General features: G+C 44.8%; 1 protein-coding gene across 1 annotated transcript in view; it reads left to right on the forward strand.

Moving 5' to 3' along the window:
* Positions 1-17242, forward strand: part of Rtn1 (reticulon 1) — a 203262-nt gene that overhangs the window by 102543 nt on the left and 83477 nt on the right. Inside the window, exon 3 of the mRNA XM_075948794.1 lies at positions 5500-6258. Within this exon, the coding sequence (XP_075804909.1) occupies positions 5500-6258 (759 nt within the window). The remainder of the gene's footprint in view (positions 1-5499; positions 6259-17242) is intronic.

The raw sequence follows: 17242 nt of genomic DNA on the forward strand, positions 1-17242 counted from the left end.
ATCATCATACACAGAGGCTGATGACCAACATCAATCTCTGACCTCTGTATGCACACACATGCTAACATGCATGAACATAACACAATGATGATGATGATGATGATGATGATGATGATGATGATGATGATGATGCATCATTGTCCTGACATTTTGAAGAAGCTCTCTTGTGGCTGTTCTTTCAACCTTCTGTGTACCAGGCACTGAAAAAGTTGCCAGGGTAGCAGCGACAGTGAGTCTGTCTTCCTTGGCTCCCCTTTCTTTCTGTGACACTGAAGTCTATGGTCACTGAGAATGAGATGGAGAATAGTGACGACATAGACTCACCACACCATCCCCTAGGCTGCAGCTCTGCAGAATGAGCCGACACCCACCCATCTCCTGCCGGATGCAGGAGCAGGCCAGCAGGCACAGTCTGGGCTCCTAGGAATGCCAGGCAAGAACTGAGCCAGGCCCACTAGCTCAAGTGATCAGGAGCTTTCACCAGAAGAAAGCAGAACGAGATGTGTCACAGGGAAGATCCCCACGTAAGGTCGCCCCCTCCATCGTCCCTTGGATTAGCTCATTGTCTGACTGCCATGCTTCTGTGCTGTGGAATCCTTGCCCATGTTCTCTCCCAGCCCCAACCCTTCTGAGTGGCTGTTAACATCTTTCCCTCACTCACATAAATTAGACCCTGTGACTCCTTGTTCCCCTCTCCTCAGTGTAGCAAGTCCTCCTGTGTCCTGCCAGCCAGCTCCCAAATAGTGATACAGAGACTTAATATTAGCTGTAAAAGCTTGGCCTTTAGCTGAGGCTTGCTTTTAACTATCTAGTATAACTTAAATTAACCCATGTCTAATAATCTACATTCTGTCACATATTGCTCACCCTGCTTCTTCTGTGTCTCCTGGCATCTCTCAAGTTCCTAGATTCATCTCTCTCCCTTAAAATCCCACCTATACCTCCTGCTATTGGCCATTCAGCTTTTTATTACACCGATCACAGCAAATACATTTTCATGCAGTGTGCAAATATCCCACAACACCTCAGTGTTCCTTGAAATTTTTCTATGCTGTGGTCCCCTAAACTCAAGTCACCATAAGGTTCACCCTTGGTTACTGTACCGTTTGTCCTCTTAGCAGCTCATTTGGCTTTCACTCTTGGTCTTACTCCAGCATCCACAGTACCAATAAGATAACGGCTCTAATAGCTTTCTGGGGCCAGAGACCTGCCTACCTTTCCAGACATATCCCCCAGATCTTTCCCTGCAGTACTTCAACTGAAGTTTTGATGCAAGCACTTCCTGCTAGATATGCGTATCTTTGCTATGATTAGACTTACTTTCTTCATGGTCTGGTCCATTGTGACTTGGGGTAGTTCCATCAGTGGAGATCAACTTCAAGCCTCCTTACATCTCATCTTGCTCTAAAAACAACAACATTATTCCTCAGCCATGAAGACCATGCATTTCAGTATTTTTTCTATGTACTCAGGGTCGTGGTCCATCACCTCATTTTAGAGTTATTTTCATTAACCCCAAAGAAATCCTGGACCTTGTTTGGTTACCTTTGGATTTTCCCATTCCCTGAAACCACCAACATAAATTCTTTTTCTATGGATTTGCTTATTCTAAACGTTGTATTTCAATGGAATACTATAATAATGCAGTTCATCGTGACTTATTTCATTTGGCACACTAACAATGCTTGTTTTTATCATGCACCTGTATTCCCACCCTTCTTAAGGCCAAAAAATATCCCACTGAAAGGGCATATCACATTTAAGTTATTCACTAACTAGCTGAGGAATATTGGGTTGTAACTACCTCTTACTTAGGCTGTTCCATCTGAAATAAAGTTTTCACATAGAACGAGGCAGGGGTCTTGCTGCCTGTGACAATCACATTCTTTTGCACGTGACTATCTAACCACCTTTCCTCGCCTGATTTCCAAACTGTGACGGCTCCCATCTCAGGCTCTGCTTCCTTTGGGGGAACATGGAATAAAGATTTGAAACAGAGAGACACAAGTTTAGATTCAAGCCAAGTCGTTTCTGCCAGGATACCCATAACACACTCAGAGGTTGTACCTGAAGAGAGAGACAGTGATGTTTACATGGATGTGGAGATGTTAAGAGAACCAATAGACAATGGTGAAACTTTAATGCTAGGGGCCCTTACTATCCCTGGACCTAGCAGAGCAGGAAGAGAGGGTTCTAGAAACCCACTAAGAACTAGAGCTTCAGAAGACACAGTGAGTTCGGAACACTGCAACATATCCATCCCTTTCTTCGCCTTTTCTATTGGCTGAAATAACCAGAAACCAGCGTGGGAGGAATCCCGCACAATGGACAGGTGATAGGCCTAGACTAAAGCAGGTAGAGAGACACACACGGGTGTAGCAATGTTAGACAGTTGTTTAAGCAATTGCCACAAGGTTGTAAGCTCCCAAGATGTGCAAAGTGCCTGTCACCCAGCCCATGCTCGCAGGTGGAGCTGTGCTGATCACCACGGTGCTCTGAAGGCATAGACCGTGTCTTCATTGACACCCTTGATTCTCCCCTCCTGCCTTCTCATTCTTAGTCCACCATGAAGCAGTAACTCAGTGCAACTTTTATACTGTCATTTTGTTTGAAATGATATAAAAGAACTAATCATATGCTTACTAAAGAGAGGTAGCCATTATGAAAGTAGTCTGAGATAATACAAGAAGAGTTGTCAAAAAAAATTTGAGAGAATGAGTCAGTTGTTCTGTTTTTAAATTTCATTTTCAAGATTAGATACTATAGGTTAAAAAAAAATTATCCCAAGAACCCACATACATTCATACCCAGGCAATTTGTCATAGATTAACCGTGTGGACAAGCAAGGCTGCAGTTTGCAGTTACAAAGAAAGGGCCCATTACTTTATTACTTATCTTGAAAGGGAATCTTATAAGGAGTCTTAAAGGAATCACAAACCTAAACTTTTATATATGAAAAAGAACCAGTCAGCTCTACTTTAAATCTTGAGGGTACATACCCACTCTTCAATAGTTTTTATTTCAGGAAATTGAGGGCAGAAATGGGTATGGAATTAATCACCACCACCTTTGGTCATCAACTAAACCTAGCAAGGAGAGCTAGCAACGATCCGGCCATTTTGTAGTTTCAAGCCTAGCCTAATGAGTCAGACAGCTCGGCTGTGTGTCCTTGTGAACTTCAGCTTCTTTTCTGGGGTTATTTATCTTCAAACTATAAACAAGGCATCTGGTCTAACCTGATGCTCTTTTGAAGCTTTGTTTTAGCTAATAGTACGTGACTGCCTCTTTTCAGCATTAAGAGAATTGGAGCCAGCCTGGCTCCTGGACTCAGGTGCTTTCCTTTAATCACTGAGCAGCTCCCAACATGGAATTCATAGGCCTTAGCTATGGGACATATCCTTTTGTTTATTTTTATTCATCAAAACTCTGAATAGGCAATCATTATTGTTATTAACTAGACAATACAGTTTATGGAGGGGTCATCTTCTTGACAATCTACAGGTAAAAATGCCCAGTAGAGCAGGATGTTTCTAAGAGATAAACACACTATATTACAGGCAATGGAGCTCTCCCCACAGCCACTCACACCGTGCCAGATACCAGAGAACGAGAGCTGCAGCAAACATGTAAAGGCACAGCAGAAGCAAGAGACACTCTGGGGTATGCAGTCCTGTGGTCTGGCCTAAGCAAGATTGGCCCATAGGTCTGGTGGGCTGACACATGGAATTTCAGTTGTCAGCCGCTGGTCCTCTGGCATGGCCAACAGCATAATATAATTATATTTCTCCTTTCTCCTTCCTCCAAACTCTCCCATATACTCTTCCCACTCTCCTTCAAATTCATGACCTTCTTAATGAATTCTTATCGCAGGCGTATACGTCTACCCGTACATATTCCTAAGTATAACCTATTCAGACCATATAATGTTAGTTGCATGCTTTCGGGAGAAAGCAGTTATTTTAAGACACTTAAAGCACAGAGTACATCATTTCTCTACTCTGATGATTGCTCTCTCTACTCAGGTTAAAAATCTCATGAGCTCTGACACATCCCTGTCTCCACCTCTTCTACCACACTCCCGTTATTTCCAAGTCCTTCCGGACATCATGGTATCTGGAGATCATTGCAGCTCCCACCTCCAGGCCTTTGCATTGTTTGGCACACTATTCCTTTGGAAATTAAGTGTTAGATCTGGGTCTGCCTCACCCAGAGGCCTCATCTGACCTCCCTATTTAAAGCTGAACCCTCATCCCAGGCTGTCCAGAATGTCTCGAGAATGTCTGACTCCTTTACCTAGCTCTGCGTTTCCTTCATAGCACTTGCTACCATCTAGCATGCTATGCACTTCACTGATTTTTATGCATACTGTTTGTGAGTCACGATCCCTTACCATTCGATTGTAAGCAGGGCAAAAGTCCCTGCTTAATAGATCGATGATGCCTAAGGTAAAGTTAATGCTGCTTTACTGAAAACTCTAAAATATTTTATCAGATTCTCACAGAACCCTAGAAGTACAGATGATACAGTTATAACTAATGTGCTTCTCTTGCCTCCCTAGAACCCCCCAGTGACCCCAATGATTTGCAGGAAGCTTTGGACAGTTAGTTCTTGCCACCAGGTAGGGTCCGGAGATAGCCATTCTAAGATACCCGCAAGAGAGGCCCTTGCCATAGCAAGACAGTAGCCAGCTCCTGAACATGGTTGTCGTGGTGATCCCAGCAGCCAAGCTCAGCAGGGTTGCCAGTGTGGCCTCCAGGCCATCTGGGGGAGCTTCAGGCAGAAAGCAGACTCTTGCCCCAGGGACTGGGGTGACTCTAAGTTGCTGTATTCTCAAGAGGTGGCAGGGGAAACACCCCACAATTGTTAGCCCTGTGGGATGGTAGAGTTGATAAACCTCATGATCCGCTGGGGAAAAGAACGGCAAAACCTTTGAATTTTATGCTTTAAAAGTAAAAACACTCTTATGGAAAATGTAAATCTCAGAAGTCTATTCAAACCTGTCTTATTAACAGAGAAGGCATGAGTAGCCAGGGGCACAGAGGGAACTTTCTTATCTCTTTATGTTATAGAATCAGTTAGGGATATGTGTCCATTTGATTATCTGATCAAATGTGTGGAACTGAGAAACTCCCCCCCTTGGGGGAGGGAGGATCAGAAATTAAAACTTCTAGAATCTTTGGTGTATTCAAACCGACAAAAGAGCCAAGACTCTGTTGCTAAGAAATGGCAGGGTTATTTTATAAAGCAGCTGATTATGATGGATAGGTATGTAAAACACTGATTAATTGGGCCACAACAATAATTAGCTGTAGTTTAGGTGGCCTGTCTCTCCAGCAAAGCCCTGGAAACAGACTATTTCTGTACTAATGAGATGTGTGTTTCTCAAGCAACGACAAAATATCCCCCCTAATGGAATTTTGTTTTATTTCTTTTCTCTCTGTCCATCTGTCTGTCTGTGTGTGTGCTTCTCTGGCTCTTCTTCACTCTGTGGGACGACAGAACCATCTGCTGCAGAGTCCCAGGGGAAAGGCAGTGTCTCTGAGGATGAGTTGATCGCTGCCATTAAAGAAGCAAAGGGGTTGTCGTACGAGACCACCGAGAGTTCAAGGCCAGTGGGCCAGGTGACCGACAGACCCAAAGCCAAGGCCAGGTCCGGGCTGCCCACCATCCCCAACCCTCTGGACCACGAGGCCAGCAGTGCGGAGTCTGGAGACTCGGAAATTGAGCTGGTGTCAGAGGACCCCATGGCCTCGGAGGATGCGCTGCCCTCGGGCTATGCGAGCTTCGGCCACGTGTCGGGCCCGCCCCCTTCTCCGGCCTCGCCATCCATCCAGTACAGCATCCTGCGGGAGGAGCGCGAGGCCGAACTGGACAGCGAGCTCATCATCGAGTCCTGTGATGCCTCCTCGGCCTCAGAGGAGAGCCCCAAGCGCGAGCAGGACTCGCCCCCGATGAAGCCAGGCGCCTTGGATGCCATCCACGAGGAGACTAGCACTCGGGCTGCAGAAGAGCGGGCGCCCAGCCTCCAGGGCCCTGCGGAACCCAGCCCGGTGCTCAGCTTCACCCCGGCGGCCCTCCAATCCCGCCCGGAGCCTTCTTCGGGCGATGGAGCCCCGGCCCCCGAGCCACCCACTTCACAGCAGCCAAAGTCTAAGGAGGAAGTTGAGAGTTCCAGCCAAAGTCCCACGGCAACCGAGGGTCCCGAACCGCTTGGTCCCAGCCTCGTGCCCCCTCTGCCTTTCTTCAACAAGGAAAAAGGTAAAGGGGCAGCTTTTTCCAACCAGGGTTGTCCCTCCAGAGTCCTCCTGGGGTGCACTGAGGTATCCGCAGGGAAGCTGAAACTGTCACCATGGTGGGGACACAGATGGCAGAATAGTGGGCATGGGAGGGAAAATGAGGCTTGACTCACAAGGGGGACAGACGGCAGTGGCACTGGACCACAAGGCCCAATCACCAAGGGTTTTGTGTACTCCTGGGACCTGAATTGGTGACCCCACTCTTCAAGGCTGGGCTTCCTCTGTGGAAAAGTAAAGTTTTGCTTGGAATCTTCCAGGCTTGTCTCCTATTTCTGTCTATTTAAAGACAGGGCATGACTCGATCTCTTCGCTCCTAAACCTGCCTTTTGCTCAGTTTTGCCTAAATGGGCCGTGAGGAGCTCAGCTCCATTCTTTCTTATACCCAAGCAGTGAAAGGTTTGTTTTCTGAGTTCTAGATAATCAGAAAAGACAGGAACCAAAATTGCTTCCACCGTTTCTCTGTCCCCTAGCAGCGCCTAACAGTACTCAATAATTTTTAAAGTTGCTTATAGTTTAGAATTCTATTGCTCTAGTCATTAGGGTCTCCCTCTGAGAAAGTCTTCAAATGAAATAAGTCAGTATTTTATCATCCTGACTCCGGGGGTATAAAGGAGATTCCTCCGCCATCTGAAGTTACCCACCGAACCTGATTGAGATTCATCACGCATTTCAGAGCTAAAAGAACCAGACGAATAGATGAGGCACTGTTTACTCTCCAGGGACACCTTCACTCCAGGGCCACTCTTATCTTCTCTGCTTTTTGCTTCTTTGCAAGTTTCTTGCCCTCTGAAGACAAATGATTTGAAAGGTATACCCCTTGGCCATGCCTTTGCTAACCTAAAGTGTTACATATAAAAACAGAGGATAAAATCTTTCTCAGTATAGACTGGAAGCCAACACATGAAGCAAAAATATCACATTAGGATGGGAGGATCTGGAGGGATGAAATAAAAGGATAACTTTATTATATGATCGCAGAGGCCAAGATAAATGGTTTTTGTTATTATTGTTGCCGTTTTGGGAATCAACCCAGGGCCACTGAGTAATAATCCCAGCCTGCTGACTACCCAAATAACTATCACCAGAATTTATGTATATTATTGTGTGCAATAGGAGGACATTTGAAGTCAAATGTAAGTAAGAGTGTGCATTTGTCTGGTGACTGTTGATACTAGTTTAAAGTATTTTGTCACCCTTCTGACTGGGAAAAGGAAGAGCTCTGTGGCTTGCAGGAGCTGTGGGCAACAGCACTTCAGTCTCCTGGGTCCTGGAGCTAGAGTCATAGGCCTGTGCTCATGTCATGTAACACGAAACAGGCATGTTTCCACTTTTGTCCCCAAGGTTCCCGAAACAGTCCCTATGTGGACAATGCTATTCCAACACGTTTATCTCCAAGAATAAGTGAGTCTGAGGACTGAAGAAAAAGGTGAAATTTGCAGGCCCGCTTCTTTCCCTGGGAAATCTGAGAGACAAGCCCAACAGCTGGGGCTGTGTTGCAAGGAGGCCGCTTGCTGGTTCCCAATACAGGTCTTATAGTAGCACTATCAGCATCGTGACGTCATATCAACCAGGTGGAGTTGTTGTTGTGGGGCCCCATCTTCTTCCTGGAAACTTCAAAGATCACTGTAGGAAAATTCATTGTTCTTTGTGGGAAACTTAAACATTACTTATACAGACATATATTCAATGAAAGGTATGATAGAGACAAAAATAGGTATGAAGAAAAGTAATATTTTCTAAATTCTTTCTTCTTTCTGTCCCATACCATGGCTCCTGACATGAGAGAGAAACTCCAAACTTTTATTTTAACAGCATGCTTGGATTTAGAGAAGGACGGAGCTAGAGTCCAACTCCAAAGCCAACTTTGATTTTTAAGTGAGTCATGATTATTATTTTATTTAATATTCAGAGATTCTTACCCTCAGATGACCTGTCCTCACAAGTGATAATTCTCTTTGCTTGGTGATTATATCTGGATAATTACCTTTTCCTCTATAGGCATCTAGATGTCCAGGGTCTCTTGACTTTTTGAAGATGAATATTTTCCTGCAAAAACAAGAACAGAACCCTGCCCCCAACCGTTATAATGTTTCCTTACCACCTGATTGGTTGTCACCTTTGTGAATGAGCTGTCATTTCTCTTTCTCAAGAGATTTGTCTTTTTTAAACCGAATCTTTATTGATTTTGATGGTATCCATAACTTTTCTTTTCCTGTTGAAACAAGAGCAAAACACCTTCCCCAACGTAGCACATCTCCTGGTCAACATATCCTTGAGATAGATACACCAGCTGATTTAATTCAGAAGACTTTTCTATTATCCAATGTCTCTCTGTACTTAGCTCCTTCGCAGTCAAAAAATTCAAAGAAAACACAATAATATACATAATCCAGACTTTCTGTGTGTATTTCATCTTTACGTGGCTGGTTTTTACTCTATTACTTTTTAATATTTATTTTATTATCTTTATTCCTTTAATCTATGACTGTCTGTCTCTTTTATATTACATTTACTGTCTCTTTACTCTTTTTCTTCTCTCTCCCAAGCCTATGTACATTTTTTAAACACACTGTGACCCATTTAGAGGTCTTTTATGTCTCAATCTGTCCTATTGTGAACCTGTAAACCTTTTCTGACCAGAACAGCTTCTTAAAATGCTAAGCTCTTCTTAAACACTTAGGCTGCAGCATTACTAGGGTATATATGGCACTTCCTGACTGCTCTGCATAGTCCAACATGATGGAAGTTCATTCATGGCCTGTGCAAGCCATGCACTTTGCCCCAGTTTCAAGTATGCAGTGGATCTATGTCAAGCCATTAAGCAGTTTGTAACAGGCTGCTTACAAACCCCACTTAAATGCTTGGCCTCCTGAAAGAGCCAGAGGTTTGCTGGCAGCACAGTCCAGAAAGCCAGCATTTTAAAGCCACGTGGCTTTTTTTTCTGCTACCACCGAGTCAGGAAAACTTCTCTTAAAGAAGCTGCTGCAGCACGCTGCCAGCAAACAGCAAGAAGTTAAACTCTGTATTTTTATGTCTAGAATTACTCTCTCTCAGGTTTTAAGTGGATTTCAGTTGGCCACATGGGTGCCAATTTGTTGTGGAAGGGGGTTGCTTGTTTCTTTCCTGGTTGTTCAACCCCAAAATACCTACACAGAAACCATATTATTTAAAACGCTGCTTGGCCCATTAGCTCTGGCTTCTTCTTGCTAACTCTTACATCTTAATTTAACCCATCCATCTTAATTTAACACATCCATGGCTGTGGCTTACTGGGTAAAGTTCTGGTGTCTGTCTCTGCTGGGGCTACATGGCTTCTCCCTGGCTCTGCCTTCGTTCTCCCAGCATTCAGTTTAGTCTTCCTCACCTACCTCTTCTACCCTATCAGGCCAAGCCAGTTTTCTTTATTCATTAATGGTAATCACAGCATAGAGAGGGAAATCCCAGATCAGGGCTGCCTTCCCAGACATCGGCTGAAGACCTGTAAAACTGCAGTTCTGGATGCAAGGCTTCAGTGCACTTTTGTGACCAATCCAGGGTCATTCAGATCTCCGTGCAAGCTTCCCATACAGCTCAGACCTTCTGCTGCTGAGTTTAGACACTAAAGAGAAGAGAGTGGCAGTCTTTTCAAAAGATCAAGGGGGACCAGGGTGGAAAACCTCTGCTCTCTTCTGCACCGAGGAGTCCTTTGAAATCTAGTCTCCCACTGAAATCCACTGCTCAGCTGCACTATATGAAAAGGCCACTCTGGAGAGGCCAAGCCCTGGAGGCCTGGGAGGATGAGTCAGCACCACCAGAAGGTGATTTGGGCTTTGAGGTTCCCTCTGGTCTTAGCAGCTCCATTTCAGCAGGCGAGAAAGCAGAGATGCTGCCAAGCTTCCCCCAGGCTGTTCTTAATCACTGCTGCTAGCCCAGGAGGTTGGCGCTTAAGCCAATCATGACTGCCCTGAACTGTGGGGTCACCAGCTTTGTGGTTTCCTGCTCCAGTCCAGTGAAACATTGGTAGCATAAGTATTTGGGTTTGTGCCTCGCAGGTAGGCTTCCTCGTCCTCCAACGTTAGAGTCTTCCGACCGATGCTACTCTACATTTCAGGGCTTGGAAACATTTAGAACAAGACTCAGCTATCTGATGGAGTCATGGTGAGTGATCCAGGGGTACCAGGCGTAGTAGTCCCGGGCCTGTGCTTTGGAACTGCCTCGCCTTTCAGAGCCCTCTACAGCTGCAGAGCTAGAGATATTATTCTTTATGTCTTATTTTCCATCCTGTACAGGCCTGCCCTCTGGTGCTCCGTGTTCTCCCCTCCACACCTCAAGAACAGATTGTTAGTGCCATCAGACTAAAGGGGGAGGAGGCCAGGTTACCTCAAATCTCGGGAATGTGCAAATGAAAGACTAATTTTAAAAATCCTCAATAAAACATTTAACACCCTGAGTGACTCATCAGGATAGGTGAGTTCTGGGCTATGGCAGTTGGCTGTCACAGTCCCACCTAAGGCTGTTCTGAAAAATAGTGACTCCCTCCTTGCCAAATGTATAGCCTCCTTTCTGTCGGATTTTTCTTGTCCTCTCTGGTATTTAATGGTGTCATCCTGATCAATCTTTAAAATATTGTAAGGACAACAACAAAAAAACTATTTTCAATTAGAAGAAGGAAATAAATCAGAAACAAAACAAAATAAAAGCTGGTTATAGGAAGATGGCTGGGCAGTTAAGAGCACTAATCGTTCAGTTCCCGTCACCTAGGTGAGATGACTTACAAGCTCCTCTAACTCCAGCTCCAGGGGTCCTAACCCTCTCTTCTGGCCTCCAAGGCCATATTTCTGTTTCATTCGTTCTCCATGATTATAGCTCTCATGTTCGAAACATGCTTCGGCTGGGGCTGTAGCACAGTGTGGTAGAGAGCTTGTCAAACACTCATAAGGCCCTGGGCTCTATCCAGCCCTGCCAAAACAAGATTTTAGGAGGATATTCTGGTAAAAGCTACTGCAGTCTTAAATCCCGATACCCTTTGATCCAGCCCCTCTTACCATGGGACCAGCTGCACAGCCGGAGTTTGAGAGGAAACTGTGTCAGAAAATGTTTGTCTCTTCCTTAGGGTAATGTTTCCAGGAAGGCTACAGATGGAGGTCTTGACACACAGACTAGATTTTCACTTGCCGGATGCTGATGGGGCTTTTGCTGCCACTTTTCAGCACGGCAGATTGTTTCTGTCCCACAGTATCTGAGGGAGAACCAAAAGCGGTAGCATCCACTTATTTTTCTTCTTCTAATTCTAAAGCTAACAGTCATTACATGTGTCTGCTCCTGTGAGATTGTATTAATAAACCAGGCCCTAAAGAGTCTTGGGAAGTCCTTTCCTATCAAGGTAGAAATGTCAGCATCATCAACCAGAAGCCTGACGCTCATCCACATCAGCAGCTGCTCCGCTTCAGTTTTTTTCAAGATGGACCAGTAATTCCCTGATGCAGTCTGCTCTTGTGTCAGTGTGGGCCACCGTATCAGTCAGGGTGCTCCAGAGAGGAAGAACTGAGTATGTATTACACAAGGGAACTTAGGAGAGTGGCTTATACCCTTGGCACTGAGTAAGGGCTGTCGGCATGCTGAGGAGGCTGAGACCTGAAGCTGCTCAGGTCAAGAGCTTACATGCCTCAGCAGTCCTGATCTGGCATGAAGGTAGGGATGGTGCTGCTAGTCCTCAGTCTACATGGGAAGGCTGGAGAAGCTGGGTCCTGATGCTAGCGGTGTCAACAGGATAGACACACCAAACAACAAGAAACAAGCAGGCAAGCAAGGAGTCCTGCTTTTCCTTGGACTTCTTCATAACTAGACTTCCACTGGAGGATGCTTTCTCTAATAGAGGGTCGTCCTAACTCAGTTCATGTTTCCCGGGAATGTCTTCACAGACCCACCCAGAGGAGTGTCTCTTGTTTATTCCAGATCTAGTCAAGTTGACAATCATGATGCCCACCACAACCATCCAGATACTTAGAGACATCAAGTTTCCCACCAAAGATAATTCTGAGCACCTAAGTTAATTTCATGAGGCTTTTCTTAGTGACAGAAGATGCTCTCCTCTGAGCATCTCTGGAATGAGATTGCCAGCAGTCAGTCCCCTCTATTGTCTTCCATTTGTTGGCTTTCCCTTAGGAAGCATACACAAGGTTAACATTGCTTAAATTGCATGTGGATCAATACTTTTAAAACACTGGCTTTGGGGGACTGCAGGAGATGTTCTTCAAAGTCATGGATAAAATTGCCCCAAATTGTGGTAGCCTCTAACATTTATTATTTATTGGATAGTCTTGAAACTTCTTCTTCGGGGCAAGATTCTTGTACTGTTGCAATATTTCACTGTCAAATCTTGAATATAATAAGCCCCAACTCATTAGTAAATTTGGCCTGGACGTGGGAGGGATGAGGACTAGCTACTAAGATAGACAGATACAAGTAAGTCTGGAACTTGTCCATAGAGAGTGTTCACAGAGAGCTAAGATTTTGGTCTTCTAAAAAAATGACTCTATCCAGGCTTTATGTCCCTCACAGAAACTATCTTCCCATACAGAGCTTAGAGGACATGTCACACACACACACACACACACACACACACACGCACACACGCACACACACACACACTTCTAATTTTCAGAGTCAGAGGCTCCAGAGGATTCCCTTCCCCTCTGGAAGGTTCACCCCACCCCCTTTCCACTAATGTTGAGATACCCATAGACAGCTGTCTACACTTCTAGAGTTTTTCTTTGTGATCACACAAACACTCTTAAAATTCAGGCAGCGTAAGTTTCCCGCCAAGATATCCAGCCATTCTGAAGCAAGACCTTCATCTTTGATTCAACCAATATGGCACACATGTGTAACACAAACATTGTAGTTATAACCATGGCAGATATGAATTCATCTTTGGGAGTTGAAGCGGGGTCTGAGAAGGGCTGACTTGGAAAAGGAAACCTTGAGAAAGATGTGAAAGAGTATCTGGCCAGGGTGGCATTTATTGACAGATATGGAAGTCAGAGAAGCTCCCGCAAAGGACAGGAGGCAATTATGGCAAGAGCTGATTAAAGAAAGTTCTAGGTAGCAGAAAAGGCAAATGCCAAGAGGCAGGCAAGTCCAAGGCATATTCTAGTGTTGGAGAAGAAACGATGGCCAAGGCAGGGTCCAGAAAGGGGTTGGTGGGCTGGTGATGCCCTTTCTTCCTCACACCATGGGCTGAGTTAGGTCTTTCCCAAGCATTCTGAGCAGACATGAGAGAGCTTCAAATCAGGAAAAGACGCTGCTTTCTTTACATTTTACATCTTGGTGATATAGGGAGGAAGGTCAAGGGAGAGACAAGTAGGAAGACAGAAGATAGTTGGGAAGTGACTGCAGGAGTGAGATGGTGAGGTGGCAGGAAGGAATAGCAGCGGAGAAGGAGAGCAATGGGTGGACTGGAGCTATTTGGGAGGTTGATGTATTGAATTTACTCTGCATCAAACAGAGATATTTGTTCTCATGGCCTTCTAAATGTTGTTTCAGTGTTTGCTAGCATGGTAATTACAAACAGATGCAAATGCATATAAAGTTAGATGGTACTACTTTAACCATTAGACCCCCTTGTCTCATTGTGTGTGTGTGTGTGTGTGTGTGTGTGTGCGCGCGCGCGCACGCGTGTGTGTTTGTTATTGGAAAACTACCTATGGGTGTTACTAACATCTTTAATGGCAAAGATCTAGGGGATTATTGCATTTAGGTGACCAAAATTTTAGGTGACTGACACTGGAGCTAGAATAAGGGTCAGATTTAGCCCTTTGGGCTTTAAATGTGGCACATCATGAAGGAGAAAAGAATTATGGACTGCCAAGTCATCTCTTTAAATAAAGTCGTATAAAAGCTTCGGTAGGGCCAGGAAATTACAAGATTCCAGAATATCTACAAAACAGTTAAGATATAGATAAAAATTATACTAACAGTGTCTCACAGTGTCTACTGCTGTGATAAAACACCAGGACCAAGGCAACTTGTAGAGGAAGGGGTTTGTTTCAGCTCACAACTCTCAGGTAATACTTCGTTGTTGAGAGAAGTGCCAGGGCAGGAACTCAGGACAGAAACCTGAGGCACAGGCCATGGAGAAACGCTGCTCATGGACATGCTCTTCATGGCTTGGTCAGCCTGCCGTCTTATACCACTCAGGACAACCTGCCCAGGGTTGGTACTGCCCTCAATGCACTGGGCCCTCCTACACATCATTAATCAAGAAAATCCCCTCCCCCACACACTTGCCTATAGGCCAATCTTAGAGTGACATTTCTTGGTAAAGATGCCCTCTTCCTAGATATGCCTAGGTTTGTGTCAAGTTGCACAATGGACCCCTTGTCAACTTGATTCACAAACACATCACTTCTTAACCTATAATTTTTTCTTTCTTGTTAAATCACAAGATCTCATATTAATATCAGTATTTCAATCAAAACACTCCAATTTTTAAAAGTCCTGTAGTCTTTAGAAATTCAAACACTTTAAAAGTTTAGTCTCTCTAGAACATCCAAAACCTTTTTCAAAGTTAAAGCCTCTACAATAGCCATAGCCTATAACTCTCAACTTCTAAGTCTCCGAGTTCAAAAACATCTGGATTGTGGGCTCCTGTAAAATCAAAAATAAGTTAAACACTTTCTTTCTCCAAGAAGGACCAGTCAGGGCCTAGTTACATACAAATCAAAGAAAACAGAAGTCCAACAATGTGTCAAATTTCTGGGCTTCACCATTGTCTAGGCTCCAAAAGGTTTGCCACAAAACACAGCCTGTGCCACAGGCTCAGGCCAGCTCCACCCCTTAGTGAGGTTGCCTTTGGTGATCTTCCTGTGGTCCTGGCTTCTCCAAGCTGCTGGGGTCTCTGGAGCAGCTGAGCAGCACTGTCATCAGTAGCCTCTCTCTGGCTCTCTTCAGGGACTCGTCCCCTACACGGTACCAAGCCTTGATTTCGCTCCATGACCCTTTCAGTCCTGGAACTTTTACTTCCGTTTAGGCAGTACACACACCAAATAACCTCTCCTGATTTCTTATGGTGCTAATCCTCAGCTGCTCTCCATGGCCCTTCCATGCTTTTTCAAACCTCAAAACCACCTCAGAGACTCTTATATTGCCACCTTCAGCTGTCAGCATGAGGCACAGCCTTGACTCCCTCTGCACCGCAGTTAGCGTGTGCTGACCTCAAGGAAGTATTTCCAGAAGATTTTGCCCCTATAATGCTGGTCTCTTCTTAACCACAGCAAATGCTTGAGGGCAGGGTTCTGCTGAGGGCCTAAATGGTCAGTAGAAGAGATGATTTTATTATCAAGCGAAGATTGCACTACCGCTGATAAATAATTCAGTTCTGAACTGATAGTCTAGTAAACACAGCTTTCTGGCTTAATGCTTCCCTTCCGGTAAGCACTTCAGGTTTTTACAGCTCTTGAGTGAGTACTGAAATCCTACAGGACTTCCTCGAATACAAAACATTTGAAAAAAAACAAAATAGATGTTTCAAAACCAAATTCGTTGACATTCAAACCCACTGTTATTTACCTTCCCCTGGCAGCTCTAGGCGATTTGGCTCTTCATCGAAAATTCCAGAGGAAATCGGGTCAAGCAGAAGTGTTTCTGTATGGGTTAGTGGATTGCTAATGTCTGTTGCCATCCAGTGGTGGCAATGGAAATATCCAGCATCTCACTTTAACCTGATCAAAACCTTCCATGACTTGAACTTTGTAGTTCATTCTCTTGGCTTGTGAGGTAAGAGGCGGTCTTTGAATGGATTTTGCAATGTCAGCGTAGCAGGGCTGTGTATATGGTGATTGGTGACCCAATTCTCCATCCGTTTACAATGTCCACATGGCAGGGCTGTTTATGTGGTGGCTGGTCACTCAATTCGTGTACTTCTTGGAATCCACACGAGGACAGAGTTTCCAGAGTATTTCTAAGTGAGCAGTTTAGCTTTCCAGCAGAATTAATTTTAAGCTGCACCATTGTGGCTTCTATCCAAACCACATATTGCTCTGTGTGTTTTCTGAACCTGACTTCCTACTGATTAGAGGTTTTGAACTAAGGCTCTTATATCAGGTTCAAGGCAAAAGCTGAGGTTCAAGTCAGTATTCTGGTGACAGTGTAACAGTAGAAAACCCCAGATTCAAAAATACAACCTCTCAATTGCCATTCGGTTCCCTTTTCTAACTAAGGTAACTTCCTGATGGTTGACTCGTCTTTAGGTGAATAACCACAGGTGAGAAGCTAGTTCTTTCTGGAGAGCAGAAACACAAAAAGCTTCCGAGAGAGACCTCAGGAGGACTGGAGAGTCCCCCTGTCTAAAGCTAGTCCCCGGAAAGATTAGGAAGTGCACACAGTTTCTTGAGGTCCATGCCGCCCACCATTTGAGTATCCCCAGCCTTCACCCTGTCCCTCAGCTGCTCAGAGCCCACAACCTGGAGTATAATATCCCTGAGCTGTGCCTGGTTCCCTTCCAAATACCACATTCCACATATGCTGTTTCCCTTGGAGCCTTTCGTGAGCTCCATTTTTCACTGGGCACTCTGCAGGTTGCACTTGATAAACCAGCTCTTTTTTTTATTTTTATTTTTATTTTTTTTATTTTATTTTATTTTTTTTTGCCTTGGTTGCTGGTGTGTCCAAGTACTTGGTTCTCCAGAAGGCTTCTGAGGAGTGAATCACCTGGGATTAAGGCTGACCGGCCGCTGTCCCTAGTGTGCCTTCACCCTTACACCTCCTGCAGCGAGTGTCCTGACACTCAACGTGGTCTGACCCCAAATGCCCAGATACAGGTTTGTACTGGAGATGGAGCAGCAGCCTATATCTCAGTGGGGGAATGAGCCCACTGTTGCCTGCTGATCAGGAAATTGTTCTCAGGGAAAATTTCTGTCATTCTTTGGTGGCCTTTAATGGGTCTGTTCTCAAAGGTATGGGTTCCA

The sequence above is a fragment of the Microtus pennsylvanicus genome, chromosome 14 (genome assembly GCF_037038515.1).
Source record: "Microtus pennsylvanicus isolate mMicPen1 chromosome 14, mMicPen1.hap1, whole genome shotgun sequence".
Taxonomy (NCBI): Eukaryota; Metazoa; Chordata; class Mammalia; order Rodentia; family Cricetidae; genus Microtus; species Microtus pennsylvanicus.